Below are 25,270 nucleotides of genomic sequence, written 5' to 3'. Positions count from 1 at the left end.
CAACACTGCAGAGAAACCCTTCCACTGCCTTTTATGGAATAAAAGTGCCTTCTCTCTTTCCTGAGAGAAGTAAAATACACTCTTGGCTCCAACTCTGAATTCAATGGCAAGATCCTCAGCACTGAGGGTGTTGGTGGTGGTGAATGTGGAGTGGGCAGTTCTGCACCTGCTGAGGCTTCCAGAAGTTGGCCAGATGGGAAGCAGCTCATCCAGCTGTGTTTCCAAAGGAAAACTGCAGCAAAAATTGCTCAGGAAGACAGAAAATTATTCCCTTTTTTTATTCTAAGGGAGTTCCAGATGACAATACACGGGGTGGCCTGGAGTCCTGTCCAGGACTCTGACCAGGATTTAGTCCTAGATAAGCAGGTACCTCCATACCACATGGGCCAGCAGTCCAACCACTTCCCAAGATCATTCCCAGCCAAGCACACTCTTGATATTTATTCCCTGTGGACCTGAAGGCAAGGATGCATGAAGTGTGCTGTGTGCTGGGAAAAAAACTCAAGTAGATTCATAGCATCATCACAGAATCATGGAATGGCAAGGGTTGGAAGGGACACCTACCACTAGATCAGGCTGCTTCCAAGCCCCATCCAACCTGGCCTGAGACACTGCCAGGGATGAGGCAGCCACAGCTTCCCTCACCAGCCTGTTCCAGTGTTTATTTACAATTTCAGTGAAGTTTCTTTCAATATCCAACCTAAGCCTCCCCTGGCATAACTTGAGGCCATTCCTCTTGTCCCATCCCTTGTTCCTTGGGAGCAGAGCCCGACCCCCCCTGGCTCCAACCTCCTCTCAGGGGCTTGCAGAGAGCCAGAAGGTCTCCCCTCAGCCTCCTCTGCTCCAGGATCAGCACCCACAGCTCCCTCAGATGCTCCTGGGCAGATTTCTGCTCCAGACCCTTCCCAAAATTAACCCCAGGATTGGAGGTGCAGCCTCAGCAGTGCCCAGCACAGAGGAACAACCAGAACAATCACTACTGCCCTGATCCTTTCCCCATCCAAGCACTGAGAAGGCTTTTCCATTGGCTTCCATGGCAGCAGAGTTCAGCTGCTTCCAACAGCTTCTGAAAATCTTACCTACCAATACAAAAGTTGCAGGAATATTTTGAGAATAAAACAGTTGGATAAATGTCTGTGTCAAAAAAACACAGACATTGCAAGGCTGCATTTAAATCCCCTGGATTTTGCAAATATTGAGACTTGGTGAATCTTAGAAATCCAAATTTCATGGAGCAATTGAGATTTCTCTCTCTCTGGTGAAAATTTCTAAAGCAGCCAGTTTGAATACAGCCTTTATAGTTTGCTGTTGAAGGCTGTGAGAATGAAAATATAATTATCACTTCAGATTTTTCCCTGGACCTAAAAATAGCAAGACTTGCAGTGTGCTGTGCTGCACTTTGCAGTGGTCAAAGGCACTTTTGATTCCTACCACCTTCCAGAGGACAATTGATACAAAATGGGCTGAAATAATGAATATGTGGCAAAATGACAAACACTGTACACAGAGAGATCCTTAAAGAAAGAGAGCCACTCACAATCACAAGTCCTCTTCTGCCTCTGAAAGATTTGATATTAACATTTATGCTGGTTTTAACCACACAGTTGGTAAACAGCATCACTTGAATTATTACCAGCCAAAAATACAAACACGAGTTTTTATTTTCTCTAAGATATTGCATCATCTCACAGCCCTCTCCATGTTGCAGCCAACCCTTTTATTACAGAAGTTCACTGACCCAAACCAAAAAGGTCATTTAATCACATCCAGTAATTCACCCACCAAGACCAGACAGCACTGCTATTCCTCCTTTCTACTGACCTCCTGCACACACAAATCACAGAACTCTTCCAAAATGCTGGATTAAAGAAGCCCTTTTCAGAGAGACAGCAAATCTTATCTTTACTCCAAGCCATGGCAACTCCACCATTTTCTCTCAAAAGCTCTTCCCAACTTTTAATTTCACTTGCAGCTGGGAAACCGCGTCCTATTTCAAGGTTGAATTTCTCTAACTTATCATTGCTGGAGCTTGTTATGCCTTTGTCTGCAAGATTGAAAAGCCCCCCACTAGGCAAGAATAAATGTGCTTTCCTTCCAGTTTTTATCACAAACCTGATGCCCCATGCTGGCACCAGGAGAGGCAGGAAAACAGAGATGAGAGGTGCTGGGAACTCCAGTCGCAGTAATCGGTCCCCTGGCTCGGGGTGAGCACTTGGGGCTCCTTCAGACAAAACTTGGTGTGTCTGTGTCCACTGGGAAATTCATTTTATTAAATCCCTCCTGCTAAGGAAAATTCAAAAGAGAAACCAACCCAAAAAAAAACCCCAGAAGTGGTTGGTTCTCTGTAGTGCAATACTGCCAAGTGTTGATGTGAAGGGTGTAAAGGGAGAGTTCTGCTCCCATGCTCAGAGCTGTGCTCTCAGAGTAAGGACATTTGGACCAGAAATTGCAGGTCAATCTTTCATGAAAGATTGCATTTTCCACAATAAAATGAGATCTGAGACATTCTAGGTAGTCCTGCACCTAAACCAAGGCAACCCCAGACATGAATATACACCCTGGAGAGCTCCAGAGTGGGAAAAGTGCTGCTCTCGTGGGTCAGAAGGTGGATATCAGACATCCATGTGGAATTCCAGCCCAGAAAGCAACTGCACCCTGGGGCTGCATCAAAAGAAGTGTGGCCAGCAGACTGAGAGAGGGGATTCTCCCCCTCTGAGACCCCACCAGGAGTTCTGTGTCCAGTTCTGGAGCCCCCAACACAGGCTGGATGTGGACCTCTTGGAGTGTGTCCAGAGGAGGCCGTGGAAATGATGAGAGGGTTGAAGCAGCTCTGCTATGAAGAGAGCTGAGGAATTGGGGTTGTTCAGCCTGGAGAAGGCTCCAGATGGACCTAATAGCAACCTTCCAAAATCTAGGGGGGGTCTCCAGGAAAGCTGGGGAGGGACTTTTAACAAGGGCTTTGTAGTGAGAGATCAAGGCGTAATGGTTTAAAACTGGAAGAAGGGAGATTGAGGTTGGACACGAGGAAAAAATTCTTTAATGTGAGGGTGGTGAGACCCTGGAACAGGTTGTCCAGGGAACTCATGGAAACTCCATCCATGGAAGAATTCTAGGCCAGGTTGGATGGGGCTTGGAGCACCCTGGGCTGGGGGAGGTGTCCCTGACCATGCAGGGGGGTTGGAACTGGATGAGCTTTAAGGTCCCTTCCAACTCAAACCATTCCATGATTCAGGCCATGGTTTAGTGGGCATGGGGGTGCTGGGCTGACAACTGGACTTGATGATCTTAGAAGTCTTTTCCAACCTTAACCTATGATTTTTAATGATTCTTTGTGTGCCCAAACACCACTGTTGGCCAATCTATAGTTAGAAAGAAATCTAAAGTTTAGAAAGAAAAATGCATATTGGGTGGGTTACTCTGAAGTGTCTACCAAGGTCTTCACAGGGGACTCTCCCTACTCTGAAGGTCTTCAGTCACCAACCAAAAGTCCTCTTGAGGGCAATGAGGAGGAGAACTGAGGATGGAATCTAAAACTCCTACCATAAAACAAACAAACAAACAAAAAACCCCAAAACAAACAAACAAAACAAACAAACAAAACAACAAAAAACCCAAAATAAAACAAAAAAAGAAAAAACAACCCAAAACTGAGGCTGACTAATCAGTGAAAAAAATAAGGAAAGGACCAGGATTTTGGCACACAGGTCACACAGATCTTGGTCCCATGGAGGCTTTTCCCAGGGGTAGATGTTGGCAGTGTTCTAACATCAAAGTTGCAGCTCTGCTGGCAGTGGTCAATACCAGTGATTTCTTCCTAGATTTTTGGGGCACCTCACCAAACTTCTCCTTTTTTCCTTCTTCCCTCAAGTTTTGTAGAGTGCAACAGTTCTTGACTTACACTGGAGGTGGTGCTGGAACTGACCTAGCAGGGAGAGGTGAAGTTTGAGCCAAGTGGGTTGAGCTGGAACTTTACTCTCCAGGCATGGAGTGAAGGGGAACAAGCAGGAGCAGAGCAGAGGTTATCAGTAATGAAAATACTTTAATTTTAATTTTTTAATTTTTTAATTTTACTTTTAATTTTAATTTTAAGATCTGAAATTCACTGTTGTGTACTCCAGATGTCTCTTTAGAAAGGGATGCAGATGAGTTTTTACATCAGTAGTAAGTGTGTATTTTCCAGATTTGCAAGCTGTGCATAACTATGATCTCTGCATTAGAGGTAAGAGACAGAGTTGCAGCTCTGCATCAAACCAGAGAAATCAAAGACATAAACCAGAGCTCTGACATCACCAGGCAGGACAGACCTATTATGTACTCAACACATTGCAAGCACTCCATAAAAATAAAGAATAAAGCTCTAATATGCTCCGTGGGGCAGGGATCACTTTTGTTCAGTGCCAGTGCAATACCCAGCACTCAGAAACCCTACTAGGGGATCCATTACTCTTGTCACTATGCTGCAGTCATGGAGTAAAGAGAAGGAAAATTTTAAAAAATCATCAAAACTGGATCACATGCAGCTCTAACACAAATGCTGAAGGAACTGGGGCAGCCACAGCCTGTGCTTCATGGAGCACCACATGGGAAATTAAACTGTGGATTTCTGCAGCAGTCCTGAGGTGGGGAAAGTGCTGGTTAAAGCAAAGTTATTCTCAGACAACTACTGGCCTGCTGCTGCAATTCCTGAAGGATCAGTGTTGAGCCTGCTCCCATCCAATTTTTATTAATCACCTCAGTACAGGATGAAGAGAGTGTTCAGAAGGCCCCACTGAAGTTTGTAGAGGTACCCTTAACAAAAAGATGAGGCTCTCACATAGGAAGAACTAGATGACCTCAAGAAGAAGAGTGATAAAAACAAGATGGAATCCAGTAGCATGAAATGCAAGGCCAGGGACTGGGATAATATCAAGAATTTCTGCTGTGAGCTGGCAGCTGCTGGAAATGACAGAGGTGAAGGGTCCAGGTTTATTAGTCCATCCTGTGAGAACTGAGAGTCACAAATGTGACATGGTCATGAAAAACCTAAATGCAACTCCAGAAAATAAGGAAAGGTAATTCTAGCAGAGGTGAGCTACTGCTCTTATATTGAGTCTAGCAAGATCTCATCTGAACTATTTGTAATTTATGGGTAATTGAAGTTCAAGTAAGATATACTGATGAGTAGGTTAGGCCAGGAGAAGCATTTTTGTAAGAGGAAACTAAATATCTTGTGCTTGCTCAGCCTGGCAAAAAGAAAGCCAAAAGGAGAATTTGATTATTCTACATAAAGACCTCAGGGAAAACACCAACAAAAGGGAAAATCTATTTATTCTAAAACATGATGTTAAGAGTAAGTTTGTGTAGACGAGCCATGAATTTGTGTAGGCTGGAAATTAGGATGTTTCCAACCTTCAGAGACTGTGGGGGTTTGAACAGCATCCTAGTGGGAACAGCAGGGGCAAAAGCCTTCACAATTTGAAGCTGGTGTCTCTACATTTTATGAGGCACATTATAAACACTATTACTAGCTGCAGCTGGGTGCTGGCATGAGAGCCCTTCCATTCCTAGGTGGAAATGATTGCTTAGACCCTTGGAGTTTGCCAAGTATGAAGAGATTCTCAAGCAGATCCTAGTCCCTAAAAAGGATGCAATGAGTATGCGACAGAAAAATATCCTCTCCAAATTATTAGATAAGCCCAAAGTTTTAAAGTCTTGCATGAATTCTACCAGGTCATGAAGTTCACAGAGGTTTTTACAATAAGCAGTCCTCAGCAAAACCTGAACTGAGAATAACCTGTCTCATCCTCCAGCTCTTCCCTCACCTTGCTACTCAAAACACATCAAATCAAGGTTCTGGATGCAGAAAGGCATCTTCCCAATGTACCTTTAGCAGGAAAAAAGTGTCCAAATATTCCACATGCTTAAGAGCTGTGCAACTCCCTTTCATGTGCAGGGATGATCTGTATGGTCATTTCTGCTAAGAGAACTAAACCCATGGTCTTTATCCTGTCATTTGTATTTGGATGGTAATGCTGGGAAAGGAGAACAGTTCACCTCACTTCCCACCTCCCTGCCTCTTCTTATCCCTTCACTATTTAAGCACCAGGAGTTCTGCTGTCAAATCACTTGAAACCAGACACAGAAATGCCCAAGAGATTATAATGTGGGCAGAAATTTCAATAAGATTCAGCCTTGGTTTTATACCAGCTGCTAAATCAGGCAGGGTTTGAGTGCAGGAAGTCTGCAAGTATCAGATCTTGCAGGGGAAGCAAAAAGAGATGTGGTCAAACACATGCACTGAAGGAGAAAGGTCTAAAGATTTAACTGTGCCTGTGGATTAGGCATTCCTGACCAGCAAACATATTAAACACTGCTCAAAAATGCTGCAGGCCATTTGTGCAGCAGAATGGAAACTGGGGAATCCTTCTAATGAGACTTAAAGGAACAAAGGCATTTCCAAAAGAGAAGAGCAAACATCTCAGAAGTGAGAGAATTTATAATCATTAGTGGGTGATCAGAGCCATGTCTTGTTGGGGTTTCAGCTTCAGATTTTACAGAATCCAAGTGTTTTAAATGGGGTGATTAAGCTGCTAAATTAACCCTAACTTAACAGATCTTTCAGTCACTGTGGGTCTGCTCCAATCCTCTCTGGAGTGGACTTTAAAGTCTTATTAAGTTCAGTGGGTGAAGAATCATGCCATAAATACCTCAAGTTTTTTATATTATTGCTTGCAAATGCCTACATCTTAGCTTTACTCTTTCAAAGAGCCAACTTCTAATGAAGAAATAAAAGAAGCTGAAGGGGCAGCCCTGCAGATTTGAGCAATGAAATAAATTCCTTTTCCATGTACATGTCCCATGTTCCAACACATGGATCAGGGCTCCACACCAGCATGAGGAACCTCTCCCCCAAAGCCTGGAAATCAAACCAGAAAGAGATGTGCTGACCAACAAACTTGAAATTATTCTGTGTGGGGTTATGAGCAGTTGTCTCAGTACTAAAGTTAACCACTGGCTTTTTGCCAATCATGTGCCAAGAGAGTTTTAGTGATCTATCCAAGAAATGCAATGAGGCAGATTTATGGCTCTTTAATGAAGCTCTTCCCCAGGATAGCTGCACAGCCTGGGAGGAGGCAGGGAACAGTTGTGTGAGGGACTTACAAAAGGACAATGAAAGCCAGAAACCAGCAAAAGCAGAAATAAGCCTCAAACTTCAATGAAAAATGAGAGGTAGGAGTAGCAAAGATGTAAAATATCTTCAAAGTAAAGGCAAGCAGCTTAAAGGTGAAAAGAAGAGGGCATCAATCAAAATTCTGTAAGCAGTTTATGGGGCAGAATGTGATGTTGTTGAAGCTGGTTGGGAAAAGAGAAGAAATACCTGGATGTAAAAGAGTGTTACCTTACAGCCAACCATTAAAAATGAAGGAGACACAAACCCAGATATTGGGCAGGCAAAGGCAGGCTGGGAGCAGAAAAGCAGATCCAAGTTTCATCAGTCTAAATAGGACAATCTGTGGATGAGATCAACCAGAGGAAATGTACAGGAAACAAACCAAAATAAACAAACAAAAATCCCAAAGCAAAGAAAATGAGGGATAACAACGAGGGACAGCACATTCAAAGCTCAGCACAGATGGGAGGAGGGAGGAAAATTCTCTGCAGAAGCAATGGGAGGCTGAACAGCCAGGAGAGAGACATGGGAGTGAGGTGAGAGCTGTTTTTAAGAAGAAAGGAATGGCTGATTGCTTTGAAGAGCAATGACATAAATCAGGAAGACAGCAGACTTCAGTGGTTCTGGCTTTTTCTTAGAAAAGATTGGTAAGAGTTGGGACAAGAAAAGCTTTGATGGAATGTCAAAAGGTGAAGTTAAACTCAGAGAGGGCCTGTGCTAGAACAAGGGAGGGACTCAGGGCAATATTACTGAGGGTGGAGTCAGTGAGCTTGGAGCTGAAGGGAGGAATGAGAGGAGCAGAAGTGAGCAGGATGGTTTTATTTAATTTACTTTATAGTAAGTGAAGCTAGGCCACCTTTATACAAGGGGGAATAGTCAGGGGAAAAAGAATTGAGAGGTCAGGAGACTGGTTAATGTTGGGTCACTCAAGCCAAGGGTCAGAAGACAGAAATCTTACAAAGATGCAAAATGGAAGGAAGCTGGAGAGGTAAAATGAAAGCCATGTTTTGCCTTCCTTTCTCTTAGAAAGGAATTGGCAAGATCCTATGTGGAAAGAGAAGTCAAAATAAGAAAAGGGGAGGGTGGAGTGAAAGCATCATAACTATAATGGGCTGCCAAGTGGCTGATTTCCTAATTCTTCTCTGATATTGTTCCTTATAATTTCATGTTGGGCTGTGCAGTGCATATTCAAACTCTCCAGAACTGCCCTGTGTCCTGAAGAACTTGCAAAGAGAGTATTTGAAAAACACAGAGCCCTCACTGAAGTCAGTCTGCTGCTGAAACCAAGTGATCCACACCACTGTTCAGCTCTAATTAAACTGGAGGCATATCATTTGCTGAAACACTACTGCTTAATGTATCTGTTTGCTCCAGAAGGTGTTTTCCATTTTCCCATTATTTTCCTGTGAACAGACAAGGCCTAACCAATTTCCAGAAAGCAGCCTTTTTTTTTTTTTTATAATTTTTTTTACAGTGAAAGGCAGCTGCCAAGAGGAACAAATTAAAGTATAAGGGTTTCTGGAATACCTCTGAGAGCCATTCCAGCCTGGTGCCTTGGGACTGTTAAAACCTCCTTTTAAACAAAATGCTGCTCTGGGGGTAAATCCCATTCACATCCAGTGCTCCTGCCTGCCCTGCCTTTGCTCTTTGGTGGAGTGATTGAAATGTAGACAAGCTCCAGCAGTATCAGCACATTTGCAAGAGTCTGAGAGGCCAGAATCTGAAGCAGTTTTGGAAGGGAAGTGTCACACTACCATCCCCTCAGTCTGTATTGACTGAAATCATGCTGAGCCAAATGTTTGCTTTTCAAAAGTGTTAAGAATGGAGACAGAAGTTGGAGCATATGTCTGCTTCTGAGAAACTACTGGAGATGCTAGGAGAGGGCCTTGACAAAGCCTGCACTGAAGCAGACATCCTTTTGTGAGACTTCCAGCTTCACTTTGGAACCAAGTCCCAGCCTTGGAGCAGATCTGGCAATTACTTTTCTTCCCAGGGTGGATTTCATCATTCCATTTTTGGCTACCATGGTTGTGACAAACAACAAGCTTTTGCAAGGGTTGCTAGGAGCTATAAAATACCCCTTCCAACTGCCCCTTGAGCCTTCACAGAACCCCAGGGCTGGTGGCAGCTCATATGAAACAAATATTCTCAGCCTGGAGAAGGCTCTGGGGAGACCTCAGAGCACCTTCCAGTCCATGAAGAGGGAGTACAGGAAAGCTGGGGAGGGGCTTTTCACCAGAGAGGGTAATGGTGACAGGACAAGGGGTAATGGTTTTACACTGAAAGAGGGGAGATGTAGGTTAAATATTAAGAATAAACTCTTCACCATGAGGGTAGGAAGACACTGGAATAGGCTGCCTGGAGAGGTTGTTGATGCCCCATCCCTGGCAGTGTCTCAGCCCAGGTTGGATGGGGCTTGGAGCACCCTGGGCTGGGGGAGGTGTCCCTGACCATGGCAGGGGGGTTGGAACTGGATGAGCTTTAAGGTCCCTTCCAACCCAAACCATTCTATGAGTCTATAAAATGTCCTTTTCTGGCAGTATAGAAATTCCTATATATTTAGAAACTGTTGAAGAGTCTTCTTGGATGAAACTACTGAAAAGGAGACATCAGGCAGCAGATACTCTCCAGCCCCATTTATCAAATCTGCAATTCTGTGCTGCACAATCCTCCAGCAGAAGGGAAAGCTGCAGACATTTTTTGCCACCACTGTGTAAACCCAGCCTGAAACCAACAAGCATCATCCCCTCAGAACCAACATCCCAATGGACAGGACAGACAGACAGGGCTCTGCTGCTGGGAGAGGAAGTGAGGCAAGGCATGCAGAGAGCACATAAAAATTATTACTGAGGCAAGGAGGTAACATTGTGCTTATTTAGAGGGTTAGCATGAAAGGAAATAAAGGCACCAGAAAAATACAGTGTTCTCCTCCTCCTATTTGTTTGGAAACCAAACATTGATCCTTTTTGGATTAACTGCTCTGACTGGTTATACTGGGAGTAGATTTAGCTGAGATCTGAGGAATAAATTCTTCCCTGTGAGGGTGCTGAGCCCTTGGTTGCCCAGGTTGCCCAAGGAAGCTGTGGCTGCCCCATCCCTGGCAGTGTCTCAGCCCAGGTTGGATGGGGCTTGGAGCACCCTGGGCTGAGGGAGGTGTCCTTGACCATGGTAGGGGGGCTGGAACTGGTGGTCCCTTCCAACCCAAACCACTCTGTGGTTCTTTGATTCTGTGACAGAGAAGTAGAGATTACACAGTTAAACTTCTCAGCAGTTACAATCCATGCTGCTAAGACTCAAAGCCAGAGAGGGTGGGAGAGAAAGTTCCATCCCTCCCATACCTCATCACCACCCTGCAGGGCAAGCTGGAAATAAAAGTCAGGCTCAGAGGGGATGTGATGAACACCTCCTGAAACAGAGCATGTCCTGGGGACACAGACTGGGATCACTGTGTATTTACATTGGTATTCCTCTAGCAAGTTGCCTTAAAAAAGAATAAGATCACTTTCAGGAACAGCGTGGCCAGCAGGTCCAGGGAAGGGATTCTGCCCCTGTGCTCAGCCCTGGGGAGGCCACAGCTTGAGTCCTGTGTCCAGTTCTGGGCCCCTCAGCTCAGGAAGGAGATTGAGGTGCTGGAGCAGGTCCAGAGAAGAGCAAGGAGGCTGTGAAGGGATCCAGCACAAGTGCTGTGAGGAAGGGCTGAGGGAGCTGGGGGTGTTGAGGCTGGAGAAGAGGAGGCTCAGGGGAGACCTCATCACTCTCTCCAACTCCCTGAAAGGAGGTTGGAGCCAGGGGGGGGTTGGGCTCTTTTCCCAGGCAACTCTCAGCAAGACAAGAGGGCACAAGAGGTCTCAAGTTGTGCCAGGGGAGGTTTAGGTTGGACATGAGAAAGAATTTCTTTACGGAGAGGGTGATCAGGCATTGGAATGGGCTGCCCAGGGAAGGGGTGGATTCTCCATCCCTGGAGATATTTCCAAAGAGCCTGGATGTGGCACTCAGTGCCATGGGCTGGGAACCACGGGGGGAGTGGATCAAGGGTTGGACTTGATGAGCTCTGAGGTCCCTTCCAACCCAGCCCATTCTAGGATTCTAAGGATGAGTTGCATATCTCAGTGCAGGGGAATGGCAGCCTTTTAACAGCCCTGAAAGGAACCTTGCTTTGAGAGGCAAGCACACAACCACCAGTGGGTCAGGCTCTTGCAGAACCCCCTCAGGCAAGCAACCACCACCTCCCTGACACCACTGGGGAAGGACAGCAGCTTTCCTGAAAATCTCAGAGATGATCTGATCTACCAAATGTTTGTATCATCTTAAAGTCTTTTTTTGGAGCACCATTACATACCACATAGCTTTTTGCAACAACTTGGTAAGTGCAGATTTGGAACAGGGAGAATATCTGGATATGGAAAAGCACAGAAATACTTCTACTCTTTGAGCACAGACAGCTTTGAATTCAGGGCTCCTGTGTGAATATAATTTGATGCTGCTTGTTAGAGGGGAAAAGAGGGCTGTCAGTACTCCTATCTGTGCAGCTTTCTGCTCAAACTCTCCAAGTTAAAGTGAATGCAATTAGAACAAGCTCTCATTTTCTATGTGCTTCTTTGATTCCAAAGAACATCCACATATTCTTTGATATGTGGTGTTCCCAGGCTGGTGACCACCACACTGTCTACAGTGCATCCTCCCTCCAACATCCCTGCAGTTTTGGGAAGTGCTTTTATTTCTATGCAGTGCTTTTATGTAGAAGTATAGGAAGAATCAATTCACTTTGGTGACAAACAGCACCTAAAAACCACTGGGGATCTGGGTTGGAAAAATGGAGAACATTTTCACATTGGTGACAGACAATGAGGTTGAATCCACATGGCCTCTTCAGCCACCTGGTGTAAGGGATCTTGCTGCAAGCTGCCAAGGTAGCAAGAGAAACACTGAGACAAGCATGGCACTGCCTTCAGAGGAATAAGCTCTGCCAGGGAACTCTGTACTCCTTGGTGTCCTTTTGCTATCCCTTTCCAGTGTGAGCTTTGGTTTTGTGTTCTAGGTTTGTGCTGATCATACAAGAAGATGCCAACAGAGCAAGAAACCAAACCTGAGATTCCCCCAGCCCAGCCCAGCCCAGCCCAGCCCAGCCCAGCCCAGCCCAGCCCAGCCCAGCCATCTTTAGACAGACCTCCATCTTGATAGGAACTTCAAAATGCATGAGAATTGGTGAATATTCATCTGAAGCATCTGTGCTGATCTGCATTCTGTTTGCAGGGAAAGGTGGTATCCACCCTCTTCACAGGGCTGACACAAAAGGCTCAGTTACAACCTCACAGTTTGGGGGAAAACCCAAAGCTTCAGAGGAATCTAAAGAAGAGGGATGCCATATAATGGCTCTTTGCACCCAGAAGGTATGATTTGTTTTGGTCATGCTGGTGAATGGAAACTCCCTTTTACTGGTTTTAGGTTTAATAGGATACAATAAAGATGCAAATTTCCCAAATCAATCAAATATACATGCCCTGATGGAGCTGCATCCATGTATATTTTCTAATTAAAAAATCCCCCCTTGTTTCTGGCAGTTCCCTAACCAGCAGGCTGGACAGGCTCTAATAGAACTGATGCACAAAGGAGACACATGCAAAATGGTGGGAATGGGTCCTGGGGACTGTCTGAGGGGTTTTGTCACACAGGTACCAGTTCTGTACTTCTTGTTCATCTTAGCTAAGGGTATTTCCAACCTCTACTCTCTGATTAAAAGTAGACTCCCATAATCAAGTTTCCAAAGTGACTGCTTGCAAAAAGCCACTGTCACCTTCAATCCAAGGACACATCTGTGCTGAGTCAAAAAATATTTTAAGATCATGTCTGTTAGAATGTGGGTCACCCTTTGTATTATGGGTACATTTATATTTGATTTATGGATTTAATAAATTATTAATACATGTTGCAGGCATAAGTAGTCCATATTATAGATGGCTACAAGCAACCCATTAACCTGTTGGAATTCAGCAGTCTGTAGGAATTAAACATTTTTTGGAACTGCTGTAACACAAATGAGCCATTTCACTCCTGGGCCTTTACCATATAAACCTAGAACACAGGAAATTTTCTCTCAACATGAGGAGCAGTTTCTTGAGTGTGGAGGAGCCCTGGCCCAGGCTGCCCAGAGAGGTTGTGGAGTCTCCTTCTCTGGAGCCTTTCCAACCCCCCCTGGATGTGTTCTGTGTGTCCTGCCCTGGGGGATCCTGCTGGGGCAGGGGGGTTGGACTGGGTGAGCTCTGGAGGTCCCTTCCAACCCCTGACATTCTATGATTCCATGATTCTATATGACTGAATATTGCTCCTCATGGGAAAGGGTACTTCTTGTGGCAAGTACATCTGGGGAAGGAGAATGACAGCTCCAGCTCTCAGACTGAGTGCATCCTTTCCACTGTTTTAAACTCCAGTGCCCTTAGGTACTCCTATTTAAACTGGAGATGCCTGGCTTGCCTCACAGGTGGCTAACAGAGATTGTCTTTTCTGCTGTATTTTGAGATGTGACATCTCCTTGCAAAGGACAATTAATCTGAACATATTTTTCATTTGCCCACAAGTTTTTTTCAATTCCTATCAGTTTACACATCATAGAATCATAGAATCATAGAATCATAGAATCCTAGGGGTTGGAAGGGACCTCGAAAGATCATCTAGTCCAACCCCCAACCCCAACACATTAAAACCTCCCTCTCAGAAATGTGTCTCCCTTAACCCTCTGCTTTACAAGATCACAGCCAACAGCAAATCACCACCACAAGGCATCTTTTATGAAAGCTGAAGCAGGAGGGGATTTCTATCAGCAAGAAACCTCCAGCTTTTCCCCCACTTGTGTTACTCACGTCTGGCATGATCTCGATCTTCTCGTAGCGCCGCTTGTAGGGCAGGGTCAGGACCTCAGCTCTGTGGTAGGACATGGGGGGAGGCTGACAATCTATCATCAGGTCTGTACGGTGGGACTGGGTGGGGGGAGGCTGAGTGTACTGCTCCGGGCAAACAACGTGGAGAGGCTGGAAAAGAAGAGGGGTGACTTCACAAAAAGTTGTCTGGTTGCATCCTGTGAGTTGCCCTACAACGGGACTCATGGATTAAGGGTTGGACTTGATGATCTCAGAGGTCCTTCCCAGCCTGGAGGATTCATTTTGCAGATTGTTGTTAGCAAGGTAATTTATTTGGATGAAACCAACTTCCAAAAGATGTCATCCAGAAGATCCAGTCAGGATTAGAACTGACTTTTTTTTTCTCATCCAGAGCTTAAACATTCAGATTTTGTCTGAGTTTATGCATACACTTGCCCATATGGGCTTCACTGGCTCCTACTCCTTGAGCCCTATAGAAATGAAGGGAGCAGCTACTTTTCTCACCCATGGAGCTCCCACATCCAGACAAGGATTTGGACCAAATCCTAGCACAGGTTGGATCCTGTGAGTTGCCCTACAAAAGGACTCAGGGGGTTTGGGGATTAAGGGTCGGACTTGATCATCTCAGAGGTCCTTCCCAACCTGGAGGATCCATTTTGCAGATTGTTGTTAGCAAATTAATTTATTTGGATGAAACCAACTTCCAAAAGATGTCATCCAGAAGATCCAGTCAGGATTAGAACAAACTGACTTGTCCTTTTTTTCTCATCCAGAGGTTAAATATTCAGATTTTGTCTGAGTTCATGCAGCCCACATGGGCTTCACTGGCTCCTACTCCTTGAGCCCTATAGGAATGAAGGGAGCAGCTACTTTTCTCACCCACAGAGCTCCCACATCCAGACAAGGATTTGGACCAAGTCCTAGCACAGATAGGATCCTGTGAGTTGCCCTACAACGGGACTCATGGATTAAGGGTTGGACTTGATAATCTCAGAGGTCCTTCCCAACCTGGAGGATTCACTTTGCAGATTGTTGTTAGCAAGGTAATTTATTTGGATGAAACCAACTTCCAAAAGATGTCATCCAGAAGATCCAGAAGATCCATGTCTGAGTTTATGCATACACTTGCCCACATGGGCTTCACTGGCTCCTACTCCTTGAGCCCTATAGAAATGAAGGGAGCAGCTACTTTTCTCACCCACAGAGCTCCCACATCCAGACAAGGATTTGGACCAAATCCTAGCACAGGCTGGATCCTGTGAGTTGCCCTACAAAAGGACTCGGGGGGTTTGGGGATTAAGGGTCGGACTTGATCTGAGAGGTCCTTTTCAACCTGGAGGATTCACTTTGCAGATTGTTGTTAGCAAGGTAGTTTACTTGGATGAAACCAATTTCCAAAAGATGTCATCCAGAAGATCCAGTCAGGATTAGAACTGACTTTTTTTTTCTCATCCAGAGCTTAAACATTCAGATTTTGTCTGAGTTTATGCAGCCCACATGGGCTTCACTGGCTCCTATTCCTTGAGCCCTATAGGAATGAAGGGAGCAGCTACTTTTCTCACCCACTGAGCTCCCACATCCAGACAAGGATTTGGACCAAATCCTAGCACAGGTTGGATCCTGTGAGTTGCCCTACAAAAGGTCTCAGGGGGTTTGGGGATTAAGGGTTGGACTTGATGATCTCAGAGGTCCTTCCCAACCTGGAGGATCCATTTTGCAGATTGTTGTTAGCAAATTAATTTATTTGGATGAAACCAACTTCCAAAAGATGTCATCCAGAAGATCCAGTCAGGATTAGAACAAACTGACTTGTCCTTTTTTTCTCATCCAGAGGTTAAATATTCAGATTTTGTCTGAGTTCATGCAGCCTACATGGGCTTCACTGGCTCCTATTCCTTGAGCCCTATAGAAATGAAGGGAGCAGCTACTTTACTCACCCACTGAGCTCCCACATCCAGACAAGGATTTGGACCAAATCCTATCACAGGCTGGATCCTGTGAGTTGCCCTACAAAAGGACTCAGGGGGTTTGGGGATTAAGGGTCGGACTTGATCATCTCAGAGGTCCTTTTCAACCTGGAGGATTCACTTTGCAGATTGTTGTTAGCAAGGTAGTTTACTTGGATGAAAACAACTTCCAAAAGATGTCATCCAGAAGATCCAGTCAGGATTAGAACTGACTTTTTTTTCTCATCCAGAGGTTAAACATTCAGATTTTGTCTGAGTTTATGCATACACTTGCCCACATGGGCTTCACTGGCTCCTATTCCTTGAGCCCTATAGGAATGAAGGGAGCAGCTACTTTTCTCACCCATGGAGCTCCCACATCCAGACAAGGATTTGGACCAAATCCTAGCACAGGCTGGATCCTGTGAGTTGCCCTACAAAAGGACTCAGGGGGTTTGGGGATTAAGGGTCGGACTTGATGATCTCAGAGGTCCTTCCCAACCTGGAGGATCCATTTTGCAGATTGTTGTTAGCAAATTAATTTATTTGGATGAAACCAACTTCCAAAAGATGTCATCCAGAAGATCCAGTCAGGATTAGAACAAACTGACTTGTCCTTTTTTTCTCATCCAGAGGTTAAATATTCAGATTTTGTCTGAGTTCATGCAGCCTACATGGGCTTCACTGGCTCCTATTCCTTGAGCCCTATAGAAATGAAGGGAGCAGCTACTTTACTCACCCACAGAGCTCCCACATCCAGACAAGGATTTGGACCAAATCCTATCACAGGTGATTCAAGATGGCACGAGTGGATTGGGAGATGCCAGCAAGCAGGCAGGAATGATCAGTGCTAATGCACATTGTTTCTTTGTGGTTCTCAGCCAACCTGATGAAGCCAGTGCAGCATCAGGACAGCCATTCCGGGCTGCCTTCCCTAAAATTCCAAGGGCTGAGGATCAAGGAGCTTTGCTCTGATGATCAGGAGCAGGAGTGTTTCCTTTGTACCCAGAGTAACAAAGCCTAAGTTTGTGTCTTTAACCACCACTTCACTATCAGTAGTAAACTGGCAAAAAAGGTCGACACAAATGCAGGCTGGGTGGAGAATGGATGGAGAGCAGCCCTGAGGAGAAGGATTTGGAGGTGTTGGGTGAGGAGAAGCTCAGCATGAACCAGAACTGTGTGCTGGCAGCCCAGAAATCATCCATGTGCTGGGCTGCATCCTCAGGAACGTGAGCAGCAGGGCCAGGGAGGGGACTGTCACCCTCTGCTCCCAACACAAGAAGGACATGGAGCTGTAGGAGCAAGTGCAGAGGTAACTGAAGGACTGGAGCACCATAAAAGTTGGGGAGAGACATTGGAGAGGGCCTGGAGTTGATGGGACAAAAGGGAAGAGTTTCAAGCTGAAGGAGGGAGATTTAGATAAGAACCTAGGAAGAAATTCTTTGGGGTGAGGGTGCTGAGCCCCTGGTTGCCCAGGTTGCCCAAGGAAGCTGTGGCTGCCCCATCCCTGGCAGTGTCTCAGCCCAGGTTGGATGGGGCTTGGGGCAACCTGGGCTGGGGGAGGTGTCTGTGGCAGAGTGGTTGGAACTGGATGATCTTTAAAGTCCCTTCCAACATCAAACAGTCTGGGATTCTGATTCTGTGCTTGCTGCCATAAGGAGAAAACAAAGAATATTCAGTATTTTTTTTCTTCCTTGCTATCTACACTGGAAGCAAAGGCCAGCAGTGGTGGGGACCATCACAGGATGGTGTGGAGTGAGGCAGAGGTATCAGCCTGCAGGCTGCAAAACCAGCAAAATAAGCAACTCCTGAGTTTTCATGACTTGTCAGCAAAAGCAAAGCATAAACAGGATGGTTGCCATATGGATCACTGCAGGATTTAAGGAAGCCAAAGGACAAGACAGCACTTCTGCAACCTGTTTTGGGAACTGCATTATACTTCAGTGGTAATATGGAAGAAGATGCCTGTCAGAGAAACAGGCTGTGGCAACTGCTGCTGGTTGTGCAGTGACAAGCTGGGTCACAGGACAATGAGGTAAAATGTTGGAAGAATAGGTATTTTTGTGTTCAACAAGTTGATGCCACATCCAAGGGAACAGCTCAGCCAAAACAAATCCTGGGCATTATTTTAATGATGGCATGAGACTGAAAGCAAAGTTCAGTAGGAATAAATTGGGTGGACAAGGAGAAGCCACTTAAGCCAAAATAAGTCAAGGGGGAAAGCAGAGACTACATGAACATGCTGGCTTTCTTCCTTGAGAGAAGTCATCTGGATTTTGCAAACAGAGCAAGGAAAGCAGTGGATTTGGAAGAAACATGAGAGAACTGCAGTGCCAGGACCAAAACAGGTACCAACTGCAGGAGAAAGAGCAGAGGAGATGGTTAAAACTGAGAGTGCTGAGGATACTCAACCATTGGTACCTTTTACATTTTGGCTGTATTAGTCACAGCCAGATTTATTCACATAAACAAGAATAAAGAAAAATTAAGGAAAAAGGAAAAAAAATTATTCTGACTACATAGACTTACAAGGTGCTGGCCACTTGCTCTGCCCTCTAAGGTTTTATGGATCTCCCAGCCCCCTGTGCAGACTGGCAGTCATTCCATGCTCACTTTGGAGCAGGATGAGAAAGGACAGCTCAGGGGTCTGTGTTCTTGGATGGAAAAAAAGATCTGGGTGTTGTCTTGATTTTGCTATTGTTGAATGTAACAATTGTTCACCATCAACCTATTTATTTGACACGTGTGAAAAAATAGAAGAAAAAGCAACAGAAATTCCTTACCTGGACTTCCTTGAGTAATTTAGACACCTGAATAAAATTCAGTCTTGTGTCAATGGGACAGTAAACACATTTCATGGCCAAAGGTTGATAAGGAGCCAGGGCATCCAGATAGGAGAAATCTGGTTCTGAAAAGAGAAAAAAAAAAAAAAAAAGGTTGAAAAAAAGGTTGAAAACCCTGAATGCCTACTAAGAACAAAGATGGCCCAATTCCTCTCTGATTCCACATTCCAGCCTTGACAAGCAGTTGTTCAGCAATGTTAATTTTACTCCAGATTTCTCTTCCCTTCTTCCTTCCCCCACCCGTTATTTTCAGTTAATTTGATGAAAATTATGCCCACAATTAGTCTTACCTTAATCAAGCAACAGAGCAATACTATTTCATTTAAAGACATTATTGCATGATTTTTATAACAAACTTAATCAAGACAAAAACATCACCTCTTATTTTTAATCAAATCCTGTAAAAGAAGGCAAGATGTATAAATTTTTGGTATCATAAGGTAAGCCAAATGTCAGCTTGTTTTTCACTGTAGCAAACTCTCAGCATAAAGATTGTAACCTGAGAAACCTCTTCCAACACCTCTGCTGCAGACACATTGCCTCCCTACTCCTCTTTTTCCTCACAGTGTATACATATTATTATTACTTTTTTTAAAACCTAATTGTCAGGTTTAGACTGGTGAGTCCAAATTTACAAAAAAAAAAAACAAAACAAAGAGGACCTGTAGGAAGCCCTCCTGTTGGAAGGACAGGCAATTTATGCCAGCAGAGCAGTTCTAGTTCAGGAAAATATGAACTAAAGGTTGCTTGTGGTAGGGGCTATCCAGAAAAAAGAGAGGATTTGATAACTTTATTAGCTGGTGGTTTTTTTAGACCTAGCAAGTCCCAATTTCCCTTTATACTCTTATTATTGACTTTGAAAAATCAGATTAGAGATTTTCCAGGGCAAAGTCATGTACTGAAGAGGTTTTTACTCACACAGAGAGTACTACAACATTGAGAATACTACAGAAAAGTAGTGGTTTTTTTTGGTGAATGAAAAATGTAGGTGACACAGTGTAGGATATATGTAGACAGTTGATTTTGGCAGCCAGCAAGCAATGATGTGGAAAAGCTTATGCCATCAGTATCTACCTGATCATTGTGAGACAGATCACATAAAGGGAGTGCTAGAAAACCTAGTATTAGTTTGTTAAGCACAGAATGAGAAAAAGAGATGCATGAAAGGTTTATCTGCCAGATTATTCTGACCCAGAGGGCCTCAAAGAAGCACAGAATTATCAGAGTTGGAAGGGACCTCTAGAGATCACTGAGTCCAACTCTTCCACTGGGTCACCTCCAGCACAGGACTGCAGCCAGGTGGCTTTTGAATATCTCACAAATATTTGAATATTTAGAAAAACCTGCAGAGTGAAGCACAGCTGGAAACCACCATGAAAACACTACAAGGTATTTCTCTGGTATCTGCTCAGGCTGTGTAAAAATATGAAGTTAAAGTGAATTTAAACACAGAGGCTTCAGTCTAGAGTTAGAGAGTCATCTTCTGTGTTCTTAGATCAACCTGAGGAGAGCACAAAGCTGGGTTCCTCACACAGGCAGCAAGAAAAAATGTCCTAAAAACTTTACCACAGGAAGTTCAGCACCCAGCAGAGCATCCAATGTTTGGTATTTGGACTCATTCTACTGATAAAGGCAAGTTAATTGCTAGCCTAAAAATCTGCTGCTGGCTATGTATCAGTGCTGATGCTGTGGTTATATTTACCCCCTGAGAACAGAATATAGTATCAGTAAATGATACATGTGTTTGGAACTGTCAAAGGGGTAATTTTCCCAAGTTTAAAGCAATTGTCAGAATAACTGCCTGGGAACATCAAAGTGAGAAATATTAACAAAAAATTATAGCTGTAGAAGAACATCTTACTAGATGTCCCAAAAGCCATGAATCTACAAACATGAAATAAAAATTATACTGGGCAGAAAGCCATGCTTGTTAAAAGCAGATGTGTTAGTGGCAGTGAAACAAAGCCTAAAAATATCCATGTAAAAAAAGGAGTTAATGGCAGTTTAACAGCAATGGATAGAAGTTTAAAAATAAGAGTAATGAGAAGGTACCTTGTTAAATTACCACTGAGAATGATCAGTGGTAAATTGGGGTTAAATCAGCAGACATTTTAAAACTCATTGGGAAAAACCAGAAAGCTTATGTCAGGCAGAGGTACTTCTGCTAGAGATGTCCAATTAAATTGCAAATCTATGTTTCAAGTTCTCAGAAGAACTTTTCCATCCTCTTTGGTGGTGTGAATGCCATGGAGATTTGACTGCTTGTATCTCAGAATGCCACAAGGCAGCACCTATTCAGATTTGAGTAATTTTTAATCAGTAGGCTCAGCTAATGTACAGATGTTGATTTTTTGATCCAATAATCCATCATGGCATCCAGGCTACAGTCTCTTTAAAGAACTAATAAGAATATAAGAGCCTTGGAGAAGTGCAAAATTCAAATGAATTGTTACCTATGTTGGAAGCAAATCTCAGCAGTGGTGGAAACCATCACTGAATGGTGTGGAGTGAGGCAGATGTATCAATATGCATGATCAAAATTCAAATTTAGAAATCTAACGTGAGACTTTGAAGATTTAAAACATGTGAAAAACAAAGCTTGAGCTACTCTGACAATGAACTCATGAGAAATACAGGAATAGCTATTTTGAAACCACCACAAACCCAGAAGTCCCTTGTCTGATGGAAGACAGAGCCTGTCAAGGACACATATTGACTTTTCCTGACAGAATTACAGGTCTTTAGCTTTTCCCCCAAGACATCTGATTTACTATTGTGTGACAGCAAGTTATAAAATCTTCCACTGTACAGCACTAATGTGGGCTGCATGAGCTGTTTTTAAGATCTCCTAGGGAGTCAGTTTTTAAAGCACTGTTGTTATCAGAGAGAGAACAAGAAGCAGACTTCTTTCTGCCCTGTTTTCTTCTAGAATGTCTTTGTGGCTTAGTGGTATTCAATATTTTTAATCAATCACCTATTCAATACTGCTTCCACAGGAACACTTGCAGATGACACAAGGAAGCAGAGCAGCACTACAGCTCACTCACAGCTGGTGGGTTACATTCTCTTGTAGTTGGTTTTTTTGCATTACAAATTGGAAAGGTGGAGACTTCCTAAGTCCTGTGGCCTGAGCAAGCAGTGTCATCATTAACAGCACTGTGTGGCCTGTAAATTAAAGGTCTTAATCACTAGAAGCTGACTCTTTCACAGGTAAAACTAAAATACATCATCTGCTAACAGATCCTGCCTCAATGGACCAACTTTCTTTCAAAACTGCAGAAGATTTTATCTTTAAACAAGAGAAGCTGGATAATGAAATAATAAAAACCCTGGGCATCAATGGATTCAACTTCAGATTTCCACTGGAGTTACTAAGGAAAGAAAAACAGAATCTACTTGGAATTTCTGTAGATACAGATGCCTTTGTTCCAGCTGAGACAGTCATAAGGAAGTAGGAAGATGCTGCTGAGTGCATATATCTACAGAGTCCAAAAGCCATGGAAAGAATTTAGGAAACAAACACCTGGAATCATTGTGCACTCCAAGGTCACCACAATCAAAGCAGATCTCAACTGAAGCCTCATTTGAAACATAAAGTGGGAATGAATATCAAAGATCATGACCCAACACATCCACAGGTGGTTCTGACTGCTGTTTAGATGCCTCAGCCACTTGCCAGGCCCAGGTTCTAAAAGAAATTTGTTCTATTTATTCATCTCACAGAAGGACACATTTTAATACAGAAAGGTCACCTACTTCTCCCTACAAGAAGACAGCAGAATATGAGTTCTCACCACCAGAGGCCAGTTTCTTACACCCTTGCTGCTGGGAGGTAGTAACTTCATGTGATTGATGCCACTGATTTCCTAGGGATTCAGGAAAATACATGACCCAGCAGAGTGCAGACACTCTGGTTTTAACTGAAGTCCAAACTGGAGTAGATTTCACCATTCCTAAGGCAATCTATATATGGCAAATTTATCAATTATTGTAATTAGGGTGTATCTCCTGAAGCACTACACTCAAAGGGCAAAAGTGATGGGAACTGTGACAGCTAGGACATCCCTTCCCAGCAAAATCACACTGGATTTAAGTGTCTTATCTGCTCAGCAGGAACCTTGTATCTTCCCTTGCAGTAAGGCTAATTGCACACTTCTTTAATTCTTTCCAAATTGGTATCATGATACTGTCCCTTTTTGGTACCAGTGTTGTGAAAGAACCAAAGGGCCTTCCCCATCATTATCCTCAAGTCTACAGCAAAAAAAAAAACCAAACAAAACCCAAAGAAATAACTCATTACCAATCCTGTTTACTTTAGGAGGTTGTACACATTCCAGCAACCCTACTCACCCAAAATTAAGTTTAAGAGTGGGGCTTCATCACATCCTTACTGTGGGAGTAGGTTTGTTCAGTTACTCAGGGTTCTCCACCCAGTTTCTAATTACTTTGTCCTAGTCCAAAATCCACTCCTTTTTTCTCTGGCTAAGATACAACACATGTCCCAGCTGTACCAGAGCCCTGCACATGTAAAATCAGCAGCAATGGCCTAAAGGGTCATTTTCTTTCTGACACCTGAGTGCCCACTGCAGGGTTCTGTTTGGATGACACACTGGGTACAGAGGAGGCATCTGGACAGAACACCAGTTTGAGGGAAGGCCTTGAAGTATTTTTAAAGAAGACTGAACTCTGGAAGGTATCCCCTTGGCTAGAGTTCACAAAAACTTCATGTTGTCTCTTAAATACTTTCTCTTCTGTTCATTCAGGAGCATGGGCTCAGGATGCAGGTGACCTCTGGACTCCAGATCACAGCATGTTCTGTGGTGGAGAGGGTTTGATTCATTAAATCCATCAGCAGCAGGGTCAGCACTAGAAGCAGACTGGGAGAAGCAGAGGAATTTAAAAGACCTGTTGTGTACCTGGCAGCCTGAGTCACTGAGGAAAGATACAACTTCCCAGGGCACACTGAGAGCTGTACCTTCAGCTTTAGATACAAATCTGTCTGTCACTCAAAAAATGTCTGAAAAAAAGGCTCAGCCAGAAGGCATCCTCAGCAGAGATCCCTACAGCTGGGTCTGTATGGGGTGCACACTTCTGAAACAGCAGAGATGACAGAAACACCTTTAGAGACTGTCTGGTTGCCTGAGGTTTTAATGAAAGGGCAGGAGAAAGGATGAGGAAAAGGTTGTGATTCCAATGGAATATGGAGAAGAAGTATTTCACCTTTCTGACCAGCATCAATTAGGTCTTGCCTGGGTTTAACTTGCAACCAGCTGCTTTTAATCCAAAAATTAATTTCCTGTAGGCATTTTACTGCTGTGTATCACAAAGAGTTTGCTCAGAAATGGCAGGAAGGGACTCTGCAGGGCAAAGGTTGGCTCTGCAGGGCTAAAATGAATTAAATGCTACAATAATTACATTTGTCCCTACAGTCAGTCATTTAGAGGAGCTCCTACAAAAGTCAGAAACTTCTGCCCCAGAACAAATGAGTCAAGTCCCTAGGATGTGGCCACACCTCACCAGAGCACACAACCTGTTGTGAATTTGATAATGACAACTGCATTTCACTTACCTGTGAAGATAACAGTGTTCAAGCTGGATTTTCCCCACAACTCCATGAAATGAACCACATCCCCAAATCTCAGAGAGGGGTGACCAGTGAACACAACACAGGGCTGCTTGAAGTCATTGCTGAAGTCTCCGTGGATGCTGGGATAATGTCTCAATTTGTTTGTCTGAATAAGCTGAAATAAAAACAAAAAGCCAGACATTACAACCTTTCCATGCCTCTGTGGCTCAGTGTGTTTATTTGTATGAGATTATAAATATTCTACAGTTTATTTCAAATTCATCACAGAGTCCTTTCCTACCTATCACCTAGATTTTCCAACAGATTTAGTCATGACTGTCCTAAATGTTATGAAAAGGAAGTCAGAATATGAAGCCAGGTGCCTCCAAGCCCTTGCTCTCATTTTTTTGGTAGCAGGAATAAGGTAGCTGAGAGGAAACTCTGCAAACCTTCTCTGCTTAGAGTTTCCTGGAGTGAACGGAGTGCTCAGCTGCCAAATTAAAATAAGCTACTTTTTTTCCTATTTTTCCATGTCTTCAGAGAGCTCTGGACACTGCTGTTTAACCTGGATTTCTTGCATCACAGTAGCACCAGGCAATTTCACCTTCAGCAATCCCTTGCTATGAGTTCCACGGACACGAAGGGTTTGCACAATGTTAAATCCTCTGAAAAAACATAAGAAAGGACAGACTGACTTCCCTGTGTCTGGAACTAGTAATAAAAATAAATAAAAAAATAAAACTAGTAATAAAAAGGTGCTAAGAGCAATTAAAAAGTACACTCTGGCCAACAGTGCAATCAGCTGTGCATGTGGAAGAGATTTTGTTACTAAGATGGGCAAGTTTATTTATCACACCACTTTCTGAAGCAGAATTTTGCTCTGTTTCTCC

At 43.8% G+C, this 25,270-nt stretch overlaps 1 protein-coding gene across 3 annotated transcripts in view; it reads right to left on the bottom strand.

Moving 5' to 3' along the window:
* Positions 1-25,270, bottom strand: part of INTS9 (integrator complex subunit 9) — a 90,287-nt gene that overhangs the window by 5,038 nt on the left and 59,979 nt on the right. For all 3 annotated transcript variants that reach the window (XR_011725457.1, XM_071742219.1, XM_071742221.1), the window contains exons 12-14: positions 24,384-24,555; positions 18,755-18,879; positions 14,008-14,175 (exon numbers count right to left, since the gene is read on the bottom strand). Coding sequence is in view for 2 of the 3 variants with exons in the window: in XM_071742219.1 (XP_071598320.1) it covers positions 14,008-14,175; positions 18,755-18,879; positions 24,384-24,555 (465 nt within the window). In the remaining variant the exon portion in view is untranslated. The remainder of the gene's footprint in view (positions 1-14,007; positions 14,176-18,754; positions 18,880-24,383; positions 24,556-25,270) is intronic.

This window comes from Heliangelus exortis, chromosome 3 (assembly GCF_036169615.1).
Source record: "Heliangelus exortis chromosome 3, bHelExo1.hap1, whole genome shotgun sequence".
NCBI lineage: Eukaryota > Metazoa > Chordata > Aves > Apodiformes > Trochilidae > Heliangelus > Heliangelus exortis.
The sequence above is the reverse complement of the archived record's forward strand: the minus strand, read 5'-3'. Positions and strand labels throughout refer to the sequence as shown.